This window comes from Coenobita brevimanus, chromosome 23 (assembly GCF_032717465.1).
Source record: "Coenobita brevimanus isolate Jiangsu-jjx chromosome 23, ASM3271746v2, whole genome shotgun sequence".
Taxonomy (NCBI): Eukaryota; Metazoa; Arthropoda; class Malacostraca; order Decapoda; family Coenobitidae; genus Coenobita; species Coenobita brevimanus.
Genome location: NC_136976.1, coordinates 37277012 through 37296161, shown reverse-complemented (window position 1 = coordinate 37296161; position 19150 = coordinate 37277012). Strand labels below are relative to the sequence as shown.

Sequence of the window (19150 nt, the reverse complement as noted above, 5' to 3'; positions counted from 1 at the left end):
GCCATGGAATAGATATAGAAGACACAATAGAAAGAGGGCATTTAACAATTATAAACAGGCAAAAAATGATTACAGTATACAAGGATATGGAGAGAAGTTCAATGACAGATTGAATCAAAGTAGTGATCAACCTGATATTTTACTGCTACATCAGAAGCAAACCCAAAGTTAAAGATAAAATACAGTCCATTACAGACAAGGGAATCATCAATACATGAGAGGAAGATATTTGTGAAGCTATCTATTCTATTCTATAGCCCGACACACTAATCCCGCAAAGGGTGGCCACAGACAAAACGCCTCCAAGTCGCTCTGTCACCCACCATTTGACTACCCTCCCCCCAACTCACCCCCCCCTCCCTCATATACCTCTCAACTCCATCCCTCCACCTCATCCTCGGTCTACCTCTCCCTCTCCCTCCCTCCACCTCACCTACATACACCCTCTTAGTCAGTCTTTCATTCTCCATTCTCTTCACATGTCCAAACTGCCTCAGTGTATTTCTCCTAATCTTCTCAACCACATCCACATCCACCCCACAGTGTTCCTTCACTTCTTCATTCGTCAACCTGTCCCTCCACATGCTTCTCTCAAGTAACTCATTTCCACTGCTCTCACTCTTGACTTGTTCCCCTCTTGCAAGGTCCATGCCTTGCTTCCATACGTCAGGGTAGGGATCACAATACCATCATGCAGTGACTTCTTAACTTCCATACTCACCTCCCTATTTCTCATCACTGCTTTCAGTGTACCAACAACCTTCCTTCCCTGCTGTACCCTTTCATGCACTTCATCCCCCAAAGTTCCATCCTTACTCATCACACTACCCAAGTACTTGAATGCACTCACATTCTCTATATCCTCACCATCCAACCTCACTGCACACTCTGTGACTTCATTCCTCTCAAACACCATAACTTTACTTTTGTTTACATTAACTATCAGATTCTTCTTCTTACACACTGTCCCAAATTCATTCACCAAACTTTGCAACTCCCATTCATCTTTACTCAACAATACTGTATCATCAGCAAACAGCAACACCGGAAGCTTCCAAATCTCACCCTCATTCATTAGAGCCACCCCCACATCCACTGCCCTACCCAGCACCTCCTTTACAACCCCATCCATGTATATATTAAACAGCTATGGAGACATCACACAACCCTGTTTCAGTCCCACATTGAGATCAAAGAACTCACTCACCTCATCATCCACTCGCACCGTAGCCCTAGCTCCTTCGTACATACTTTTCACAGCACTCAACAATTTCCCCTCCACTCCATATATTCTTAATACCTTCCACATACCTTGCCTATCTATTCTGTCATAAGCTTTCTCCAAGTCCATGAAGGCAGCATACACTTTCCTTCCCTTCTCTAGATACTTCTCCACTAAACATCTTAGAACAAATATCTGATCTACACACCCTTTTCCCTTCCTAAATCCCCCTTGCTCTTCTCCAACTAGCTCCTCTGTCATATGCCTAACCCTATCAATGAGTATTCTACCATATATTTTACCAGTCACACTAAGTAGGCAAATACCCCTATGGTTACCACATACTTCTCTCTCCCCTTTACCCCTGTATAAAGGAACAATTATACCTGATTTCCAGTCCTCTGGAACCCTTCCCTCTTCCCAAGCCAATCTACACAACTTCAATATCCACTCCACAACAATCTCACCCCCATACCTATGCATTTCACCACACACTCCATCAATTCCTGGGGCCTTTCCCAACTTAATATTCTTCATCGCTTCCACTACTTCCGCCCTACTGATCTCTTCCTCCCTCCTCTCATCTCTTCTTCTCCCAGCCATTCCCCAGCCACTTATACTCGCACTGCTCTCACTCTCCACATTCAACAAATCCTCAAAGTGCTCCTTCCATCTCCTCAATTTCTCTCTCTTCTCCACCAACAATCTATTATTCCTATCTTTCACTCCCCTACTATTTCCCCTTTCACACTGCCTTACTTTCTTTACCTCCTTCCAAAACAATTTCTTACTCTCCCTCCATTTCACACTCAGATTCCTCCCAAACTCCTCATCCACTTTCCTTTTACTCTCCTTCATCAGTCTCGTCACCTCCCTTCTCCTGCTCACATATACCTCTCTCTTCTCTCTCTCATCTTGTCCCCTACCTCTACTCGATAACCATTCACTATATGCCTTCTTCTTTTGTTCCACAGCTCGTTTCACCTCATCATTCCACCATGCTGTCCCTTGCACACCCTTGCATCTCCTCCTCACTCCACAAACCGCCTCACACGCTGCGCCTATCTCTTCCGTGAATATCTTACATACGTCTTCCACCCCTTCCATCTGCTCTAGCTCATACCTTCCCAGTCTTTCTTCCACTATGCTCTTATACTCTGTCATTTTCTCACTATCTTGCAATTTCTCCACTCTTCTCACAGGAGTTGCTTCCTCCTGTCTTCCCCTTCGTCTCCTGAACCACTTTCTTTGCAGCTCTACCTTGGCCATCACTAAGTGATGGTCCGAGACTCCATTCCCCCACCCTCTCCACACTCTTGCATCCAACACTTGTCTTCTCATTCATTCATCCACACACACATAGTCTATCATTGCCTTTCGTTCAACAAGTTCACCATCCATCCTCCTCATTACTCTCCATGTATACCAGTGGATCATCTTATGCCGAAAGTAGGTGTTGGCTATTGCCAACCCCTTACAAGCACAGATGTCCACCAAAGCACTTCCATTCCCATCTACGTCAGCTGGCACACCCCACTGACCAACCACTCCATCCACTCGTATATTCCCAACTGTCTCATTCACGTCTCCAATCAACAGCACTCTCTCGCTCCTCTCAAACTTGTCCATACATGCTTCTACACTCGCCCAAAACTCGTCTTTCACTCTTGCCACTCGATCCTCTGTCGGGGCATACACACATACAATCGCCCACGCTTGTATACCTACTTTCATCCTCACCCATACAATCCTTGCACCCACTGTTCCATACTCTCTTATATTCTCCTTCCACTTCTTGCTTATCATCAGACATAGTCCCTCTCTTGCCCTCTCATTTTCATTGACTCCCGCACATATACCTAAACCATATTCCCATTCTCTCACCCTTTCCCCTTTCCATTTAGTTTCAGTCAATCCACATATATCCACTTTTGCATCCTCAAGCACCTGAACAATCTCTCTCTCTTTCCCTTCATCATTCACTCCTCTCACATTCCACGTTCCCACCCTAAGAATGTCCTTCGTCCGTTCCTTAGTTGTCAACATATGGTCCGTCCGGGTCCGAGGCTCTTTGTTCGCTTTTTTATTAAGTTCTTTTTACGGAAAATAATTTTGAAAGAGATGATATGGAACATGCTTGCCCACACATATTCCCAGATATACAAATACCAGAAAAAGTACAGGAAGAGTTAAGTACCATAAATCAGACAAAGGAAAAGCATATAGTCCTGATGAAATTTCAGGTTGGGTGCTTCATGATTATGCAGATGAGTTAAGCAGACCATTATATTTAATGTTCAAGGAATCCTTAGGTCAAGGTAAACTACCTGATATTTGGAAGCAAGCAAACCTTGTTTCCCTATTCAAGAAAGGGAACAGACAGAATCCACTCAACTACCAACCAATATCACTGACCAGAGTTGTAAGTAAGATACTAGAAAAGCTGATAAGAAAAGTTTGGGTAAACCATCTACAAGAACACAGTATGACATCAGAAAGACAGTTAGATTATAGAATGGGAAAATCATGTGTTACTTATCTAGTAAGCTACTATGACAGAGTTAAAGAGAAGGATGGGTGGACAGTACCTATTTAGATTTCAAGAAAACATTTGACAGAGTACTGCACCAAAGACTTATATGGAAACTGTACCATCAAGGAGGTATCCAAGGATGCTTGTACTGTTGGATGCAGGATTTTCTCAGAGACAGGGAAATGAGAACAGCACTAAGGGGAAATTAATCATCATGGAGGGAAGTGACTAACAAAGTTCAACAAGGCTCAGTCCTGGCACCAATTATGTTTTTAGTATATATAAATGACACAGACAGTAACACTGAAAATGGAAGGAATCTAAATATGGTTGTGGATGATGCAAAAATACAAAGGAAAATTACTAACACTGATTCTTGCAGAGAGCTACAAGAAGAATTAATTAAACTTCATGAACAGAACAACAATTGGCAAATGGAATTTAATATGGACAAGTGTCATGTAATTAAGTTTGGTTGAAGTGAAAAAAAGACCAGACTGGGATTATAAGTTAGGAAGTTCAACCCTACACATATCAGAAAGGGAGAAGGACCTAGGAGTGATTATCAAAAACAGACTATCTTCGGCTGACCACATTAGTGAGAAGGTACGGAACATATATACACAGCTGGCTAATATCAGAATAGCATTCACACATAAATATATATCTATATACAGTGCTCGTCAGAAGTATGGAGCGCCCTGCGTCCCTCCTGAGAAACAAACCTTTCAACATTGAAAAAACATATAAATAATGCATTTTATTTACCTTTAGTGCTTCGTAGGGTAGCCTTTACGTTTCTTCACGGACCTGAGACGTCTTGGAAGTGAAAGGGCGAGGCTCCTGAGGTGCTGGAGCGGTATTTTGTCCCAGGAGTCACGAATGGCGGCTTCCAGCTTAGGCAGAGAGCTCACGTCCTTCCCTTGGAGACTCTTCTTTACGAGGTACCAGAGGTTTTCAATCGGGTTGAGGTCTGGGCTATTTCCTGGCCAGTCTGTCATGAATGATACCTCGCAGTCACGAAGCCAATTGGTGACCGATTTGGCCTTGTGAGCAGGTGCACCGTCCTGCTGAAACACTCGTGCACCTGTTAGCTCGAAGGAGTCTGGTAAATGATCACACAGAAGCTCCAGGTAAACATCCTGATTCACTCTGAGGTTCTTGGGAAGTACAACAAGCTTCCCCAAACCCTTCCCTGAAAAACAACCCCATACTATGAGTGAATCAGGATGTTTAACTGTGCTTTCTACATACCGTGGGTCAAGTGGGTCACTACCTTTGCATGCTCCTCTGTTACAGGTAACACTAAACGTTGCCTCATCAGACCACAACACTGACAACCATTGCTCCTCACCCCAATTTAGATATTTATTAGCAAAGGCAAGCCTACGAATTCTCTGGCTGCTAGAGAGAAGAGGCTTTTTCACAGGCCTGTGACTTGTGTAACCAAGCTCATGCACCCTACGAGACACTGTTCTCACTGACACCTCACCAAACACTTCTGGGTTGCTCTCCTTAATTTTCCTTGCACTCACACGAGGATTAAACTCCACTGCACGTTTTAAAACATTAACAGACCTTGGGGAAGTTTTCCTAGGCCTACCAGACCTCGGTTTCTTTGTGGGAACTTCACCACTGTTTTCCTCCCGAAACCGCGCACACCAACGACGCACTGTCGATCGTGCCACACCAACCAATTCACTAATTTCCTTTGTCTGGTGGCCTGCCTCCTTTAGAGCAATGATCTGGGATATGATTTCACTCGATAGTTCACGGGTAGGTGCCATAACAAAGTTTTGAAGGCCAAAACACTGCGGGACACTCGGTAAAAAATGGCGCAATTTGAGAGGGACACTCGGCGGAGTTCCTCTCTCTCAGGCAGCCCGTGGGCGACTGAGGCAGGAACCAACCAGCGCGTCAGAAGGCCCCAGGCTACCGTGATGTCATGCTCGGAGCTCAAACTTGTGGCTCAATTCTTACCCCCAAAAATGGGTGATTCTTTTTTGGCCATAAGTATTGCGCGCCCGGCGGACAACGCTGAATACTTCTGACGAGCACTGTATATATAAATGAAGACGTGCTCAGCAAGAAAATAACATCATTCATCTGACCAAACCTGGAGTATGCATCAGTATCCTGGAATCCTCATCTCAAAAAACATATAGATAAGACTGAAAAAGTACAAAAGGCAGTTACGAGATAGGTACCAAGCTTAAGGGATATAAGCTACGAAGAAAGATTAGAAAAACTGAATCTACCAACTCTACAGGAAAGAAGCAAATGAGAGACATGATTATGCTATATAAATGCATCTCGGGGAAAGAGAAAATAACATAAATGAGTATATAGCCTATGAGGAAGCATCAGCAAGAGGACACTGCAAAAAAACACATAAAAAGAGAGGAGAGAAAGATGTAAGGAAATTCAATTTCAAAAACAGGGCAACTGATCAGTGGAACGCACTACCGAATGAAACAGTATGTGCCAAAACTATTCATAAATCTATTGATATGTATGATAAAAATGGTTTAATACATTGGGACAGTATGAGCCTGACTCATTCCTGTAAAGATACAATTAGGTAAGAACAATTACGTAAACACACACAAACACATAAACACACACACACACACACACACACACACACACACACACACACACACACACAAAGCAGGTAATAAACTGAACAATCCTGGACCAATATCAATCATGAACCATACCAGTCACAGTTGTTTTTTTTAATATGTCTCACATAAACTATACACACTGATACAGTAAACAGTTACACAAAACTTCAGTTATCTTTGACTGATATTATCTTCAAGTGAAGAAAGCACCATAACTTAGTGTTTCAGAGACAAAGTTCACCATGATGTTTACTTACCCTGGATTTTACACGTGGTCTGATTCAAATTTGTTGACACTAATAATAATATTTATATCAGTCTGGTACTGTAAAGTACACTATCCCTGAAACACTGTCCTGGAATGAAATTCTGGAATGAAGTTTGACAATCATACCATTTAACAAAAACCAACCTAGTTCTCTGGAGGAGAGATGGAGTGGGAGAGAGAGAGTATGGTGGCCAGGGGTTGTTACAGGTTGGGGCTGAGGGAAATCAGAGTGTGGTAGGTGTGTGTGTGGCTGATGGGAGCTTCCTAGTATGCTGGATGATGCACCCAGCTCTCCAGCTCCCTCACGCAAAGTGGCCAGTGATGAACTCATGCTCTTTGTTGGACTGACAGTGCCTGAGGAGAAGAGATGGCACTGCTAGTACAGGTAATCATTAACCAACTCATGGTCTTACAAGAAAAGAATAAGCACTGACAAAAATGCAGTAGTACAATAATACAGTATACCCTCGCTTTATCATTAAAATCCTAACCCTGTTACCCAGTGCAATACTCAGTGACAGATGGTGCAATCTCATTATCATTACCATCAACATCCTCCAATTTTTTCCATTAAACAATGTGGGGAAAAAAAAAAAAGTTTCAAGCCCTGATCATCTAGGCCTAGCAATGAACTTACCACTGGTGCACTGGTAAGACTTACAGCAAAGTGAATGTATTCCATTCACGGTATGTCAGAAGTCCTGTGTCCTTCCTATCTATGTTTTATGAGCTGGTATAAGGCTGCCTGGTTGGTAAGGCTGCCACAATGGTGTATAATAATACTGGCATGATTAAGGAGGTGGTTCAAGAAAAGAAAAACAGTGGACATGGTGTGCTGAAGCTATGAAAACTTCAGACTGTCATCCGTTACCTAGCAGACAAGCCTACCTCAGTCCTGGGCCTGAAACTGTAACTTATGATAACTATTCTATATGCCTGGGAAAACTTGTGAGATCTAGCAACAGTACAGACCACTCACAACTAAAATACTCATTATAACAAATATCACACATGAATGAAAATTTGACTGGCTATTTTGCATTTGCATAAACTGGTTTACCCGGCAATCCCTTATGTGCAGACAATTCATCATATTACTCATGGGCTCAGTGAGGCTGGATTTCACACCTCCACTCATATCTATTTATGGGTAAAACTTGTCCTATACTGAAGCTTGCCAATGCCTTGGTTTTTCTTTCATTTATTAAGGCTCCAACATGCTTGCATTAGTCAGCCTTGGTTACCTAGTGGCAGCTTTCCATGCCGCTCGATCTCTGGCAGCCACCCTATTCAGTCCTTTATCCTTGTAATCATACTCTATGACTTTGTCCCAGGTCTTTTTCAGTCTGCCTCTTGCAACCCTACCCCAACATTAATACTTCACACTTTCTGCACCCAACTGTCACCCCTCATCCCCTCCTCATGCCCAAACCATCTCAATCTACCTCTCCTCATCACAACACCAATACTTTCCAGTCGCATCCTTTCTCATAACTCTTCCATCGTATACCTAGCCCACCCCAGGCCACATATTCAAGGACACACTGCACATCCAACTTCTGTGTATTTGGGCCCGAGAATATGCTCTTCCTTTACCTCCCAGGTCTCATTACCACACAGCATTACACTCATAACACATGCTGCACACAAAGAACCCGTTGTATGGAGAGAGAGCCTTCTCAATGTCGAGAGGCAACAGTTTCCTGAATTTCGTCCAACCACTCCTCACTCCATCACAGAGCTTGCTAAAGCACCACCTCCTGCATGTCTCCTAAGTAACAAAACTCTTCCACACACACTAGACTCACCACCAAGATCAATTCTCTCACACCTGACAATCTCTACATGTTCTCCCCATCACCTTGCACACATGAAATCAGAATTATCTCAAAGTCTACCTCTAATACCACTACATCTCTTATGCACCCACTTATCACAAACACTGCACAAATTGGAATTACTTCCCACGCCCTTGTGGCAAAACGCACATAGCCACTCTCCTTCTTCATTGGCAGTCCTCCCCCAACCCTGGATATCATCATCTTTGTTTTATCTGCATTTACTCTCAAGTCCTATTGCCCCATACCATTTCCCTACATCCTAAATCTTTCCTCCGCCTCCCTCATCAGCATACAATATCTCCCAAGAGGAGTCCATTTCTGAAATCACGTGAAAGGGCTTCAGGCACCATGATATACAATTAAGGGCTCAAGCCTAACCCCTGATGCACACCAAAACTCACCAAAAACTCAACACTCAAATTTCCATTCACTCTCACCTGGGTGCATGCACCCACAAACATAGCCATAACCACTCTAATCAGCCACTCCTCAATCCCAAGCTCCCACTTGACCACCTCCCTAGGAACTCTGTCAAATGCCTTCTCCAAATCAACAAACACAAAATATAGATCCCATTTCTTTCCTATATATTTTAACTTAAGTTGTCAAACAATGAGTCCCTTGGCCAGGCATAAACACGAACTACAAATCACCAATATTCACCCTTTTTCTGATCATACCTTCTGGAACTCACTCCATTACCTTCATTATCTGGTCCAAGTGATTTATGCCTCTAAAATTCCCTCTTTTCAGGGCATCACCCTTCCCCTTGTACACATTTACAATCACACTATTCAGCTAATCATCTGGGATAACACATTCAAATATAATCATATTTAATATTTACCAAAAACTCAACACTTGATATTTTGTTTCAACAGTATATGGGCAACAGCCCCTAAGTTAAGACAATACAAAACATTTCTCACTTTTCACTAGCTCTCAGTGCAGGTGGATGTACATACATGGTTCACTAGGCAGAAAACCACTGTGACCAGTGATCAAGGTTTTGAGGTCCATTTGTTTGATTCACATATGTTTTTTCTTTTTTTTAAATGTGAGAAAGAAGGAGCCAAAGGTCAGGAGCCTGCAAGATTGTTCCCTCCAAGAACAAACAAAACCACAATAACAGAGAACCATATTCAATATTCATTTCGAGATGCCTGGTGACGCTGCATTTGGGTGACTGGAAATGATAGGCAATAGGAAATACTGACACAGGAAGACACGGCTAGAGTTGACCTGTTGCATGCATGAAACACTGGGAGTAATTGTTAACTAAAGAGCTGGACAGGAATGGGATGACAGCTTGTTCCTAGATGGGTGCTTCACACCTGCCATAGTGGTGACAGTTCAGAGGAGCAGTGACCATTGAAACAGTGACAAGAGAAAAGATACAGATGCAACAGCCAGGCTGACAAACAGAAGTTGAATGGACCCAGTAGGAGGCTCCACCTTGCTGAGAAGAGTTGTATGTGGACAGCCTCCCCATGCAAGAGAATTGTACTCTACACAGAGGCAAATAAAACCAGTGTATAAAGTCAACAACTGTGCACGAGTAAATAAGGCATGGAGTTGACTTACCACACCTTATCTCTTGGAGGCAGATTTTACAACAGAGGTAACATGATCTTACCAAGATAAATCCTGAGAGAAAGAAACCCCAAGTATGTGTAAAGATGATGCAGGATTGAACTGGATAGTTAAAAATTAGAGGATACCCCTGTGGAAGATTTTGTTGGGTTGAAAGATGAGTGAAACTGTGACAGCAGAGTGGAAAATTGATTGAATGATTGAATATAATTAAAATCTGGTGGTGCAACAGCCAGGGTCATATGCTGCTGGACAACAGCAGAGTGGAAAAAGGCTGTGGCTGTTCCCTCGTACAAAACTAAAGGTGAGCGATGTGAGTACAAGAATTATAGTGGCATAAGTTGCTTCAGTGCTGTAGGGAAGGTATATGGAAGAATTATTACAGAAAAGTAAGAGAGATATCAGAAGCCCCGGTGAGTGGTGAACTGGGTGGCTTTAGGAGTGGCAGAGGATGTGTGGATCAAATATCTGCAGTGAGACACAATGGAGGAGGCATATGAGAAGGACTATAAGGTGTTTATGGCATTTATGGATCTGGAAAAAGCATAAGACAAAGTAGACAGAGAAGGATTGTGGAGAGTTTTGCACTTGTGTGGTACGTGCAAGCTGCTAGGTACCATCAAGAATTTTTATGATGGGAGTGAGGCATGTGTAAGGGTAAATGGGCATCTAAGTGATAGGTTCACGATCAATGTGGGCATGTGACAAGGTTGTGTTATGTCCCCGTGGATGTTCAATATAAATATATATGGATGGGGTAATGAGAGAAGCATATACATGAGTAATGGAGAGTGGTACTGCGTTGGTAATAAATGGTGATGGATGGAATATCCCAAATTTGTTGTATGCTGATCAAGCAATGCTACTTGCAAATACCACACATTACTTGGTAGACTTGTGCGAAGTTTTGCTGATGTCTGTGAGCATTGTGCCTTGAGAGTAAATGTCAAAAAGAGTAAAGTGATGGTAACTGAGAGAGAAGGTGACTCCCTGTGTGATGTTACAGTGAATGGAGAGAGACAGGAATAGGTGAGAGAGTTCAAATACCTGGGTACAGTGATAAAAATGGGAGGAAAAGGAGCAAAAGAAGTGGAAAGTAGAGTGACACAAGGAAGAAAAGTAGTTGGTTGAGGCCTTGATAAGAAACAGAGGATTAAGTGTTGCAGTTGCACGGGGCCTACATGAAGGAGTGTTAATGCCAACTTTACCATATGGATGTGAGACTATGGTGTGGCATGAAGATGAAAAGTCAAGAGCAACTGCAGTGAAGATGGGACTGCTGAGGAATATATGTGGTGTAGAGAGAGTGGATAGGATAGGAAATAATGTGATTCGTGAAAGATGCATAGTGAGGAAGTCTGTGGATACCAGAATCAAAAAGAGTGTACAGAGATGGTATGGTCATGTGGAGAGAATGGATGACAATAGAATGGTGAAAAAGGTATATCTGAGCAAATTTCAAGGAGGGAGGAGGCGGGGTAGGCCAAGAAGAAGGTGGAGGGACATGGTGGATGAGTGTGTGAGGAAGAGAGGTATGGAAGTTGGTGAGGCTAAGGGACTGACAAGAGACCAAGCTGGCTGGATGAATTTTGTGTGGAGAAGCACTTAACCAGGGATTTGGCACCCCTTTTTAACGTGACAGCGTTTGGACTGACTCTATCCGGTAAGTATATGTGAAGCTACAGAGTGTGGGAAAAGTTTTTTGGCCTATATGATGGAGTCAGGATTCCGGAGGCTTGAATGACGAGTGAATGGAAGCATGGCCCACCGAACTGGGCAAACTAGGGCTGTGTGGATGTTGCTACTCCTCACCGTGCCCTAGAGTGGGAAAGGAGGTCTGGATGATGACGAAGAAAGATTTAGGAACTGAGATTTTGATGCATTAAAACCAAGATTACTTTTACTCCAACCAGAGACATAAGCCAAGTCAGACATTAGGTGTGCCACAGCCTCAACCCTCGTTTGTTGAAGTAACTGCTGAGAAGGACACTGTGGGAAACAAATGGAAAGGTGATAGGTGAAGTCATCAGCGTATGAGTGGATAGGGTTAGATGTACAGCTTAGAAGGTCATTGATGAATAAAAAGAAGAGAGTTGGTGATAGCATAGAGCCCTGAGGAACACCTCTACTGATAGCTGTAGGAGATGAATGGAGGCCATCTTCAACAGAAGCTATAAAATGACCAGAAAGGAAGCAAGAGGTGAAGGCACAGATAAATGGACAGAAACCATATGAGGGCAGTTTGGAGATTAAAGCTTTATGCCAGACACAAGAGAAGGCCTTTGAGATGTCAGGTGCAATGGCAAAGTTTTGCCAAAGTCCCGAATGGAGGATGATCAGGAATCTGAAAGGAAGGTGAGATCACCACTGGAGTGTCCCTGTTGGAACCCATACTAATGATCTGAAAGATAGCTGCAACAGGAAAGATGCTTTAAAGTTTTCTGGTTAAGAATAGACTGAAAAACTTTTGAAATACATGACATTAAAGTGATTGAGAGATAGTTGGAGAGCTAGGAATGATCACCCTTCTTTGGGACAGGCTCAATGAGACCAACTTCCAGCAAGATGGAAAGCTACAAGTTGAGAGACAATGGCAAAAGAGTTTACCTAGGCAGGGCATAATCACAGAAGCACAGTTCTTGAGGACAACAGGAGAGACCCCATCATGCCCATATGTCCTGTTAGTGTTGGGGCAGGTGATGGCAGAAAATATATCAATTAAAGAAATTTTAATGTCAGCCACGAGGATGTCAGAGGGGGGAAGTGATGGAGAAACAGACTGGAATCATATGATTAAATATATCTGCGCTGCACACTTATCTCCTAATTCTATCGAATGTCAAAAATTCTTCGACTATCTTACTTCTATGATGGAACACATTACATCCATTTCTCCATTCTCTGAAATCTCCATTCTAGGAGATTTCAATGTTCACCACCAGGTTTGGCTCTCCTTTCCTTTCACTGATCCACCTGATGAACAAGCCTACACCTTTTCTATCCTTAATGGCCTAAAGCAGCTTGTACAGCACCCTACCCGTATCCCTGACCGCCTTGGAGAGAACTCCAACATACTTGACCTCTTTCTTACAACTAATCCTTCTGCTTACACTGTTAATCTTTTCCCTCCGTTGGGCTCCTCCGATCACAACCTTATCACCTTAACCTGTCCTATCGCTCCAGTAAGGCATGTGGACCCTCCAAAGAAACATTGTCTGTGGCACTTTGGAGCTGCGGATTGGGAGGCCCTCAGGCGGTACGTCTTTGATTATCCCTGGAATGGTTATTGCTTCCATAGCCGGGAGCGATATGAGCGAGCCTTGCGCATTATGGAGGTTATTCTCCCGGCCATGGAAGCATACATTCCTTTCTCATATCCTTTGACTAACGCAAGAAAGCCTTGGTTTAATCACGCTTGTTCCAATGCTGTCCACAACAAGGAAAGGGTCTATAAAAGGTACTGGGGCCAACCCACCCCTCAATCACATCTTTTTTACGTTTCTGCCCGGAATCGTGTAAAGTCTGCTCTTCCCTCTGCTAAAAATAATTTCTATCTATCTATTGCCAGACGCCTCAATCCCGTTTGGGGTGGCCACAAACAAATCGCCTCCAAGTCGCCCTGTCCCCCACCATTTCACTGCCCTGCTCCCAACTCACACCCCCCTCTCTCATATACCTCTCCACCCCATCCCTCCATCTCATCCTCGGCCTCCCCCTCCCTCTTCCCCCCTCCACCTCACTCACATACACTCTCTTCGTCAGTCTTTCACCCTCCATCCTCTCCACATGGCCAAACCACCTCAGTGTGTTCCTCATAACGCTTCCTATCACATCCACATCCACACCACAACGCTCCTTTATATCCTCATTCGTCAGCCTGTCTCTCCACGTGACTCCACAGGCTCCTCTTAAATAACTCATTTCCACTGCTCTCACTCTTGCCTTGTGTCCTTCCAACAATGTCCAAGCTTCACTTCCGTACGTTAGAGTTGGTATCACAATACTGTCATGTAGTAACTTTTTCACTTCCATGCTCACTTCCCTGTTTCTTATCACTGCTTTCAAGGAACCAGCAACCTTTCTTCCCTGCTGTACCCTTTCAAGCACTTCACCCTCCAAACCTCCATCCTTACTCATCACACTACCCAAATACTTAAACGTACTCACATTTTCCAATTCCTCACCATCTAACCTCGCTGTACATTCACTAACTTCACCTCTCTCAAAGACCATCACTTTACTCTTCCCTACATTCACCTTTAGGTTCCACTTCTTACACACTCTCTCAAACTCATCCACCAAGCCTTGCAGCTCCCCTTCGTCTTCACTCAACAACACAGTATCATCTGCAAACAACAGTACAGGGAGTTTCCAAACACTATCCTCTCTCACAAGGGCCACTCCAACATCCACTACCCTACTTGTACTTCTTTTATTACGCCATCCATGTACAGATTGAACAACCATGGAGACATGACACATCCCTGTTTCAAACCAACTTTCAAAGAGAAAAATTCACTTAGTTCACCATCCACACGCACTGCAGCCTTCGCACCATCGTACATACTCTTCACAGCATTCAACAACTTCCCATCTACTCCATATATTCTTAACACTTTCCACAATCCTTGTCCATCCACCCTGTCATATGCTTTCTCCAAATCCATGAAAGCCGCATACAACTTCTTTCCCTTCTCTAGAAACTTTTCCACTAAAGATCTAAGAATGAATATCTGATCTACACAACCTCTTCCCTTCCTAAAGCCTCCCTGTTCTTCTCCAACTAATTTCTCTGTTCTTTCTCTAACTCTATCTATAAGTATCCTACCATACACTTTTCCTATTATACTAAGAAGACAAATGCCCCTATGATTACCACACACTTCTTTTTCCCCTTTTCCTTTGTACAAGGGAATACTTATACCTGACTTCCAATCCTCCGGGACTCTACCTTCCTCCCAGGCCAATCTGCACATCTTCCACATCCATTCTACTACTATCTCTCCCCCATGCTTCAGCATTTCAACCGTACTATATTCTCTCAACTCTCTAACTCGAATTCTTCTAGCTCCTTCTGGCACCTTGCCAAAAACCTTTCTAACAACTTTACATCATCATCCTTCCCTCCTCTTTCCTACTCTGATGGCTCTGTAGCTATTTCTTCTACTGATAAAGCAGATCTCTTAGTTCAGACTTTCTCCTCCAATTCCACCTTAGACGATTCAGGTGCTGTTCCTCCATCACTTCCCCCCTCTGACTTTCTCATGGCTGACATTAAAATGTCTTCAGCTGATGTATTTTCTGCAATCACAGGCCTCAATACTAACAAGGCATATGGGCCTGATGGATTCCCTCCTGTTGTTCTCAAGAACTGTGCTTCTGTGCTTACACCCTGCCTAGGCAAACTCTTTCGCCTTTGTCTATCAACCTGTACCTTTCCTTCTTGCTGGAAGTTTGCTCTCATTCAGCCACTCCCAAAGAAGAGTGACCATTCCCAACCTTCTAACTATTGTCCAATTGCTTTAACGTCCTGTATCTGAAAAGTTTTTGACTCAATTCTTAATAGAAAATTTAACCCCTAAAGCACGGCCATGGACAGCTAACCCCCCCCCCCCGGGTGGCAGGGTTGGATCACAGTCTGAGTACCTGTAGGAAAATATTAGCCAAAAATCAGAGATTAACCCTAGAACATTATACCTGGTATGGCAGATAGTACTTACATTCAGCATTCTCCAGAGACAGGTGTTGAGCCTTCGTGGACTACCCAAGGACTTGTGGAGACTTGCAAAGTTGGGTAACAAAATCTTCACTTTCACACCTCCAGCAACCTGGTTTCCCCTCTACCACAGCCTCATTCTGTCACAGTAAACTTTATACTACAATGTACAGGTAGTTTGGAATCCGTATTTGTACAATAAGCACTGAAAATAAGGCTAAAATCAACGGAGCGTACGGCCGACATGCAGCGCGGCGGCGGTCTTCCCGTCGCTCAACAAACATTTCCATTTTCACAGCTAAAAACATGTATACTACATTATTTTCAATCATTTTACTTCCCAAAAGATCACCGCGGCGTGCTTTTTATTCTGCCTTACACCCGTCACTTTATTCTCGTTCCTGTCGGCCGCTCGCACTGACTCGGAAGAGCTAGAACTCGCCATAATGTCACTTTGAAAGCCTGCGGTAAACTGACACTAAACAGGGGCAAACCGTGTGAAAAAAAGCTAGTGCGACAACTGGGGAAACAAGCGTTTCCTATTAGCATAAACTGCTTGTGAGAGAAGAGCGCAGATTTACAGTTCTGAGCAGTCAGAGTGCTGCCATATATCACAGTCAGGCTGGCCGGCCCGTGGGGGGGGAGGATGCGATACTTGGCAACAAAGAAGGTCAGTAGTACAAAGGTAAAGTATGCTAATTGTAGCTAAAGGGTGGTGGTACTGATAGACAATACCAGCTGCAACATCCTTGCCCGCGTTTATTCAAAATTAACTCGAATCACAAATGCGACGATCCGCCGTTATGTCCATTTTGGCGAGCGTCGCAAATGTGACAATCCGCGCTTCAGGGGTTAAAGCATGTTTCCTATCACAGCCTTCTTTCTGATCGTCAGTATGGGTTCCGTCAGGAACGTTCCACTGATGATCTTCTCACCTACCTTTCAGAATCCTGGTCATCCTCCTTTTGGGACTTTGGCGAAAGCTTTGCCATTGCCCTTGACATCTCAAAGGCTTTTGATCGAGTCTGGCATAAATCTTTAATTTACAAACTGCCCTCTTATGGTTTCTATCCTTCTATATGTGCCTTCATCTATAGCTTCCTTTCTGGTCATTCTATAGCTGCTGTTGTAGATGGCCATCATTCTTATCCTAGATCTATCAACAGTGGTGTCCCTCAGGGCTCTGGCCTATCACCAACTCTCTTCCTTTTATTCATCAATGACCTTCTAAGCTGTACATCTAACCTTATCCACTCATACACTGATGACTCCACCCTTCACCTTTCCACTCAGTTTCCGCAAAGCCCATCTCAGCAGTTACTTCAACAAACAAGGGATGAGGCTATGGCACACCTAATGTCTGACTTGGCTCGTATCTCTAACTGAGGCAAAAATAATCTTGTTTTTAATGCATCAAAAAATCAGTTTTTACACCCATCAACCCAAAAAATCTTCCACAGGTGTACCCACTAATGTTTACTCCTTTCAGGTCTCAAATAGGTCCCAAGGTCATGTCTGACAGACGCCATTTTTTTTAATAAAGCCAAGGTTTGCAAATAAAGAAAAAATATATTCATGCACAAGGAAGTAATACACATTTGCCTATAAAACATTAGAGCTCTAGTCACCATACAAGCGCTGCAAAATGATGGGAAGTTGCGTAGCAGTGGTGTGTGATAGCGTGGTGAGTATTGCCGTCACGCTGGGTAGGTGATTTCTTGGTGCGTAGGCGACATGATTGGATTGTTTGTTTCCATGTTTTTCCACAAAAAACAGTGCACTAAGAAGAATATATGGAGTAGATGGGAAGTTGTTGAATGCTGTGAAGAGTATGTACGATGGTGCGAAGGCTGCAGTGCGTGTGGATGGCGAACTAAGTGAATTTTTCTCTTTGAAAGTTGGGTTGAAACAGGGATGTGTCATGTCTCCATGGTTGTTCAATCTGTACATGGATGGGGTAATAAAAGAGGTACAAGGTAGGGTAGTGGATGTTGGAGTGTCCCTGGTAAGAGAGGATAGTGTTTGGAAACTCCCTGTACTGTTGTTTGCAGATGATATTGTGTTGTTGAGCGAAGACGAAGGGGAGCTGCAAGGCTTTGTGGATGAGTTTGGGAGAGTGTGTAAGAAACGGAATCTAAAGGTGAATGTAGGGAAGAGTAAAGTGATGGTCTTTGAGAGAGGTGAAGTCAGTGAATGTACAGCGAGGCTGGATGGTGAGGAATTGGAAAATGTGAGTACGTTTAAGTACAGTACTTGGGTAGTGTGATGAGTAAGGATGGAGGTTTGGAGGGTGAAGTGCTTGAAAGGTACAGCAGGGAAGAAAGGTTGCTGGTTCTTTGAAAGCAGTGATAAGAAACAGGGAAGTGAGCATGGAAGTGAAAAAGTTACTACATGACGGTATTGTGATACCAACTCTAACGTATGGAAGTGAAGCTTGGACGTTGTTGGAAGGACACAAGTCAAGAGTGAGAGCAGTGGAAATGAGTTATTTAAGAGGAGCCTGTGGAGTCAAATGGAGAGACAGGCTGATGAATGAGAATATAAAGGAGCGTTGTGGTGTTGATGTGGATGTGATAGGAAGCGTTATGAGGAACACACTGAGGTGGTTTGGCCATGTGGAGAGGATGGAGGGTGAAAGACTGACGAAGAGAGTGTATGTGAGTGAGGTGGAGGGGGGAAGAGAGAGGGGGAGGCCGAGGATGAGATGGAGGGATGGGGTGGAGAGGTATATGAGAGAGGGGGGTGTGAGTTGGGAGCAAGGGTGTGAAATGGCGGGGGACAGGGTGACTTGGAGGCGATTTGTTTGTGGCCACCCCAAACGGGATTGAGGCGTCTGGCAATAGATAGATAGATAGATATCTCACATGATTTGTGAATTCTTCATGAGATGTTTTCTTTACAAATAACAAACTAAACAGTTACAAGATCCTTATAAAATTATCACTTACTAGTTACTACTGACTGATTTATTTTACTTTGCTCTTATTTTGCTTAGTACTGTCCAAGGCTGTGGGGGTGAGGACATGGGGGTAAGTCTACAAGCTTGCCTTTTGTATGTACTGTACATATGTTTATTTCACTGTTGCTAACTATATCATCCTGTGTACTTACAAGCAGCAGTAGAGACAGTGATCAAATATTTATTATTTCTCAAAATTGACGGTGTTATAAGTGTAACCAGGAAATGTGAGAAACTCATGAAGTATAATTCAGAAAAAAAGTAAGGAGATACGAACAATAATTTGTCAGTGAAAAAGGCAACACTTGCTGCACGTGTATGTCTGCCTGGTAACAAATAAATGCATGGCACATGTATAAAAGGCTACAGAAACAACCTTAGAAACCTAAAA

At 43.4% G+C, this 19150-nt stretch overlaps 1 protein-coding gene across 1 annotated transcript in view; it reads right to left on the bottom strand.

Moving 5' to 3' along the window:
* The window catches only part of melt (ventricular zone expressed PH domain-containing protein melted), a 671576-nt gene that overhangs the window by 284378 nt on the left and 368048 nt on the right, over positions 1–19150 (bottom strand). The window contains exon 13 of the mRNA XM_080267230.1: positions 6795–7004. Coding sequence (XP_080123356.1) covers positions 6795–7004 — 210 coding nt within the window. The remainder of the gene's footprint in view (positions 1–6794; positions 7005–19150) is intronic.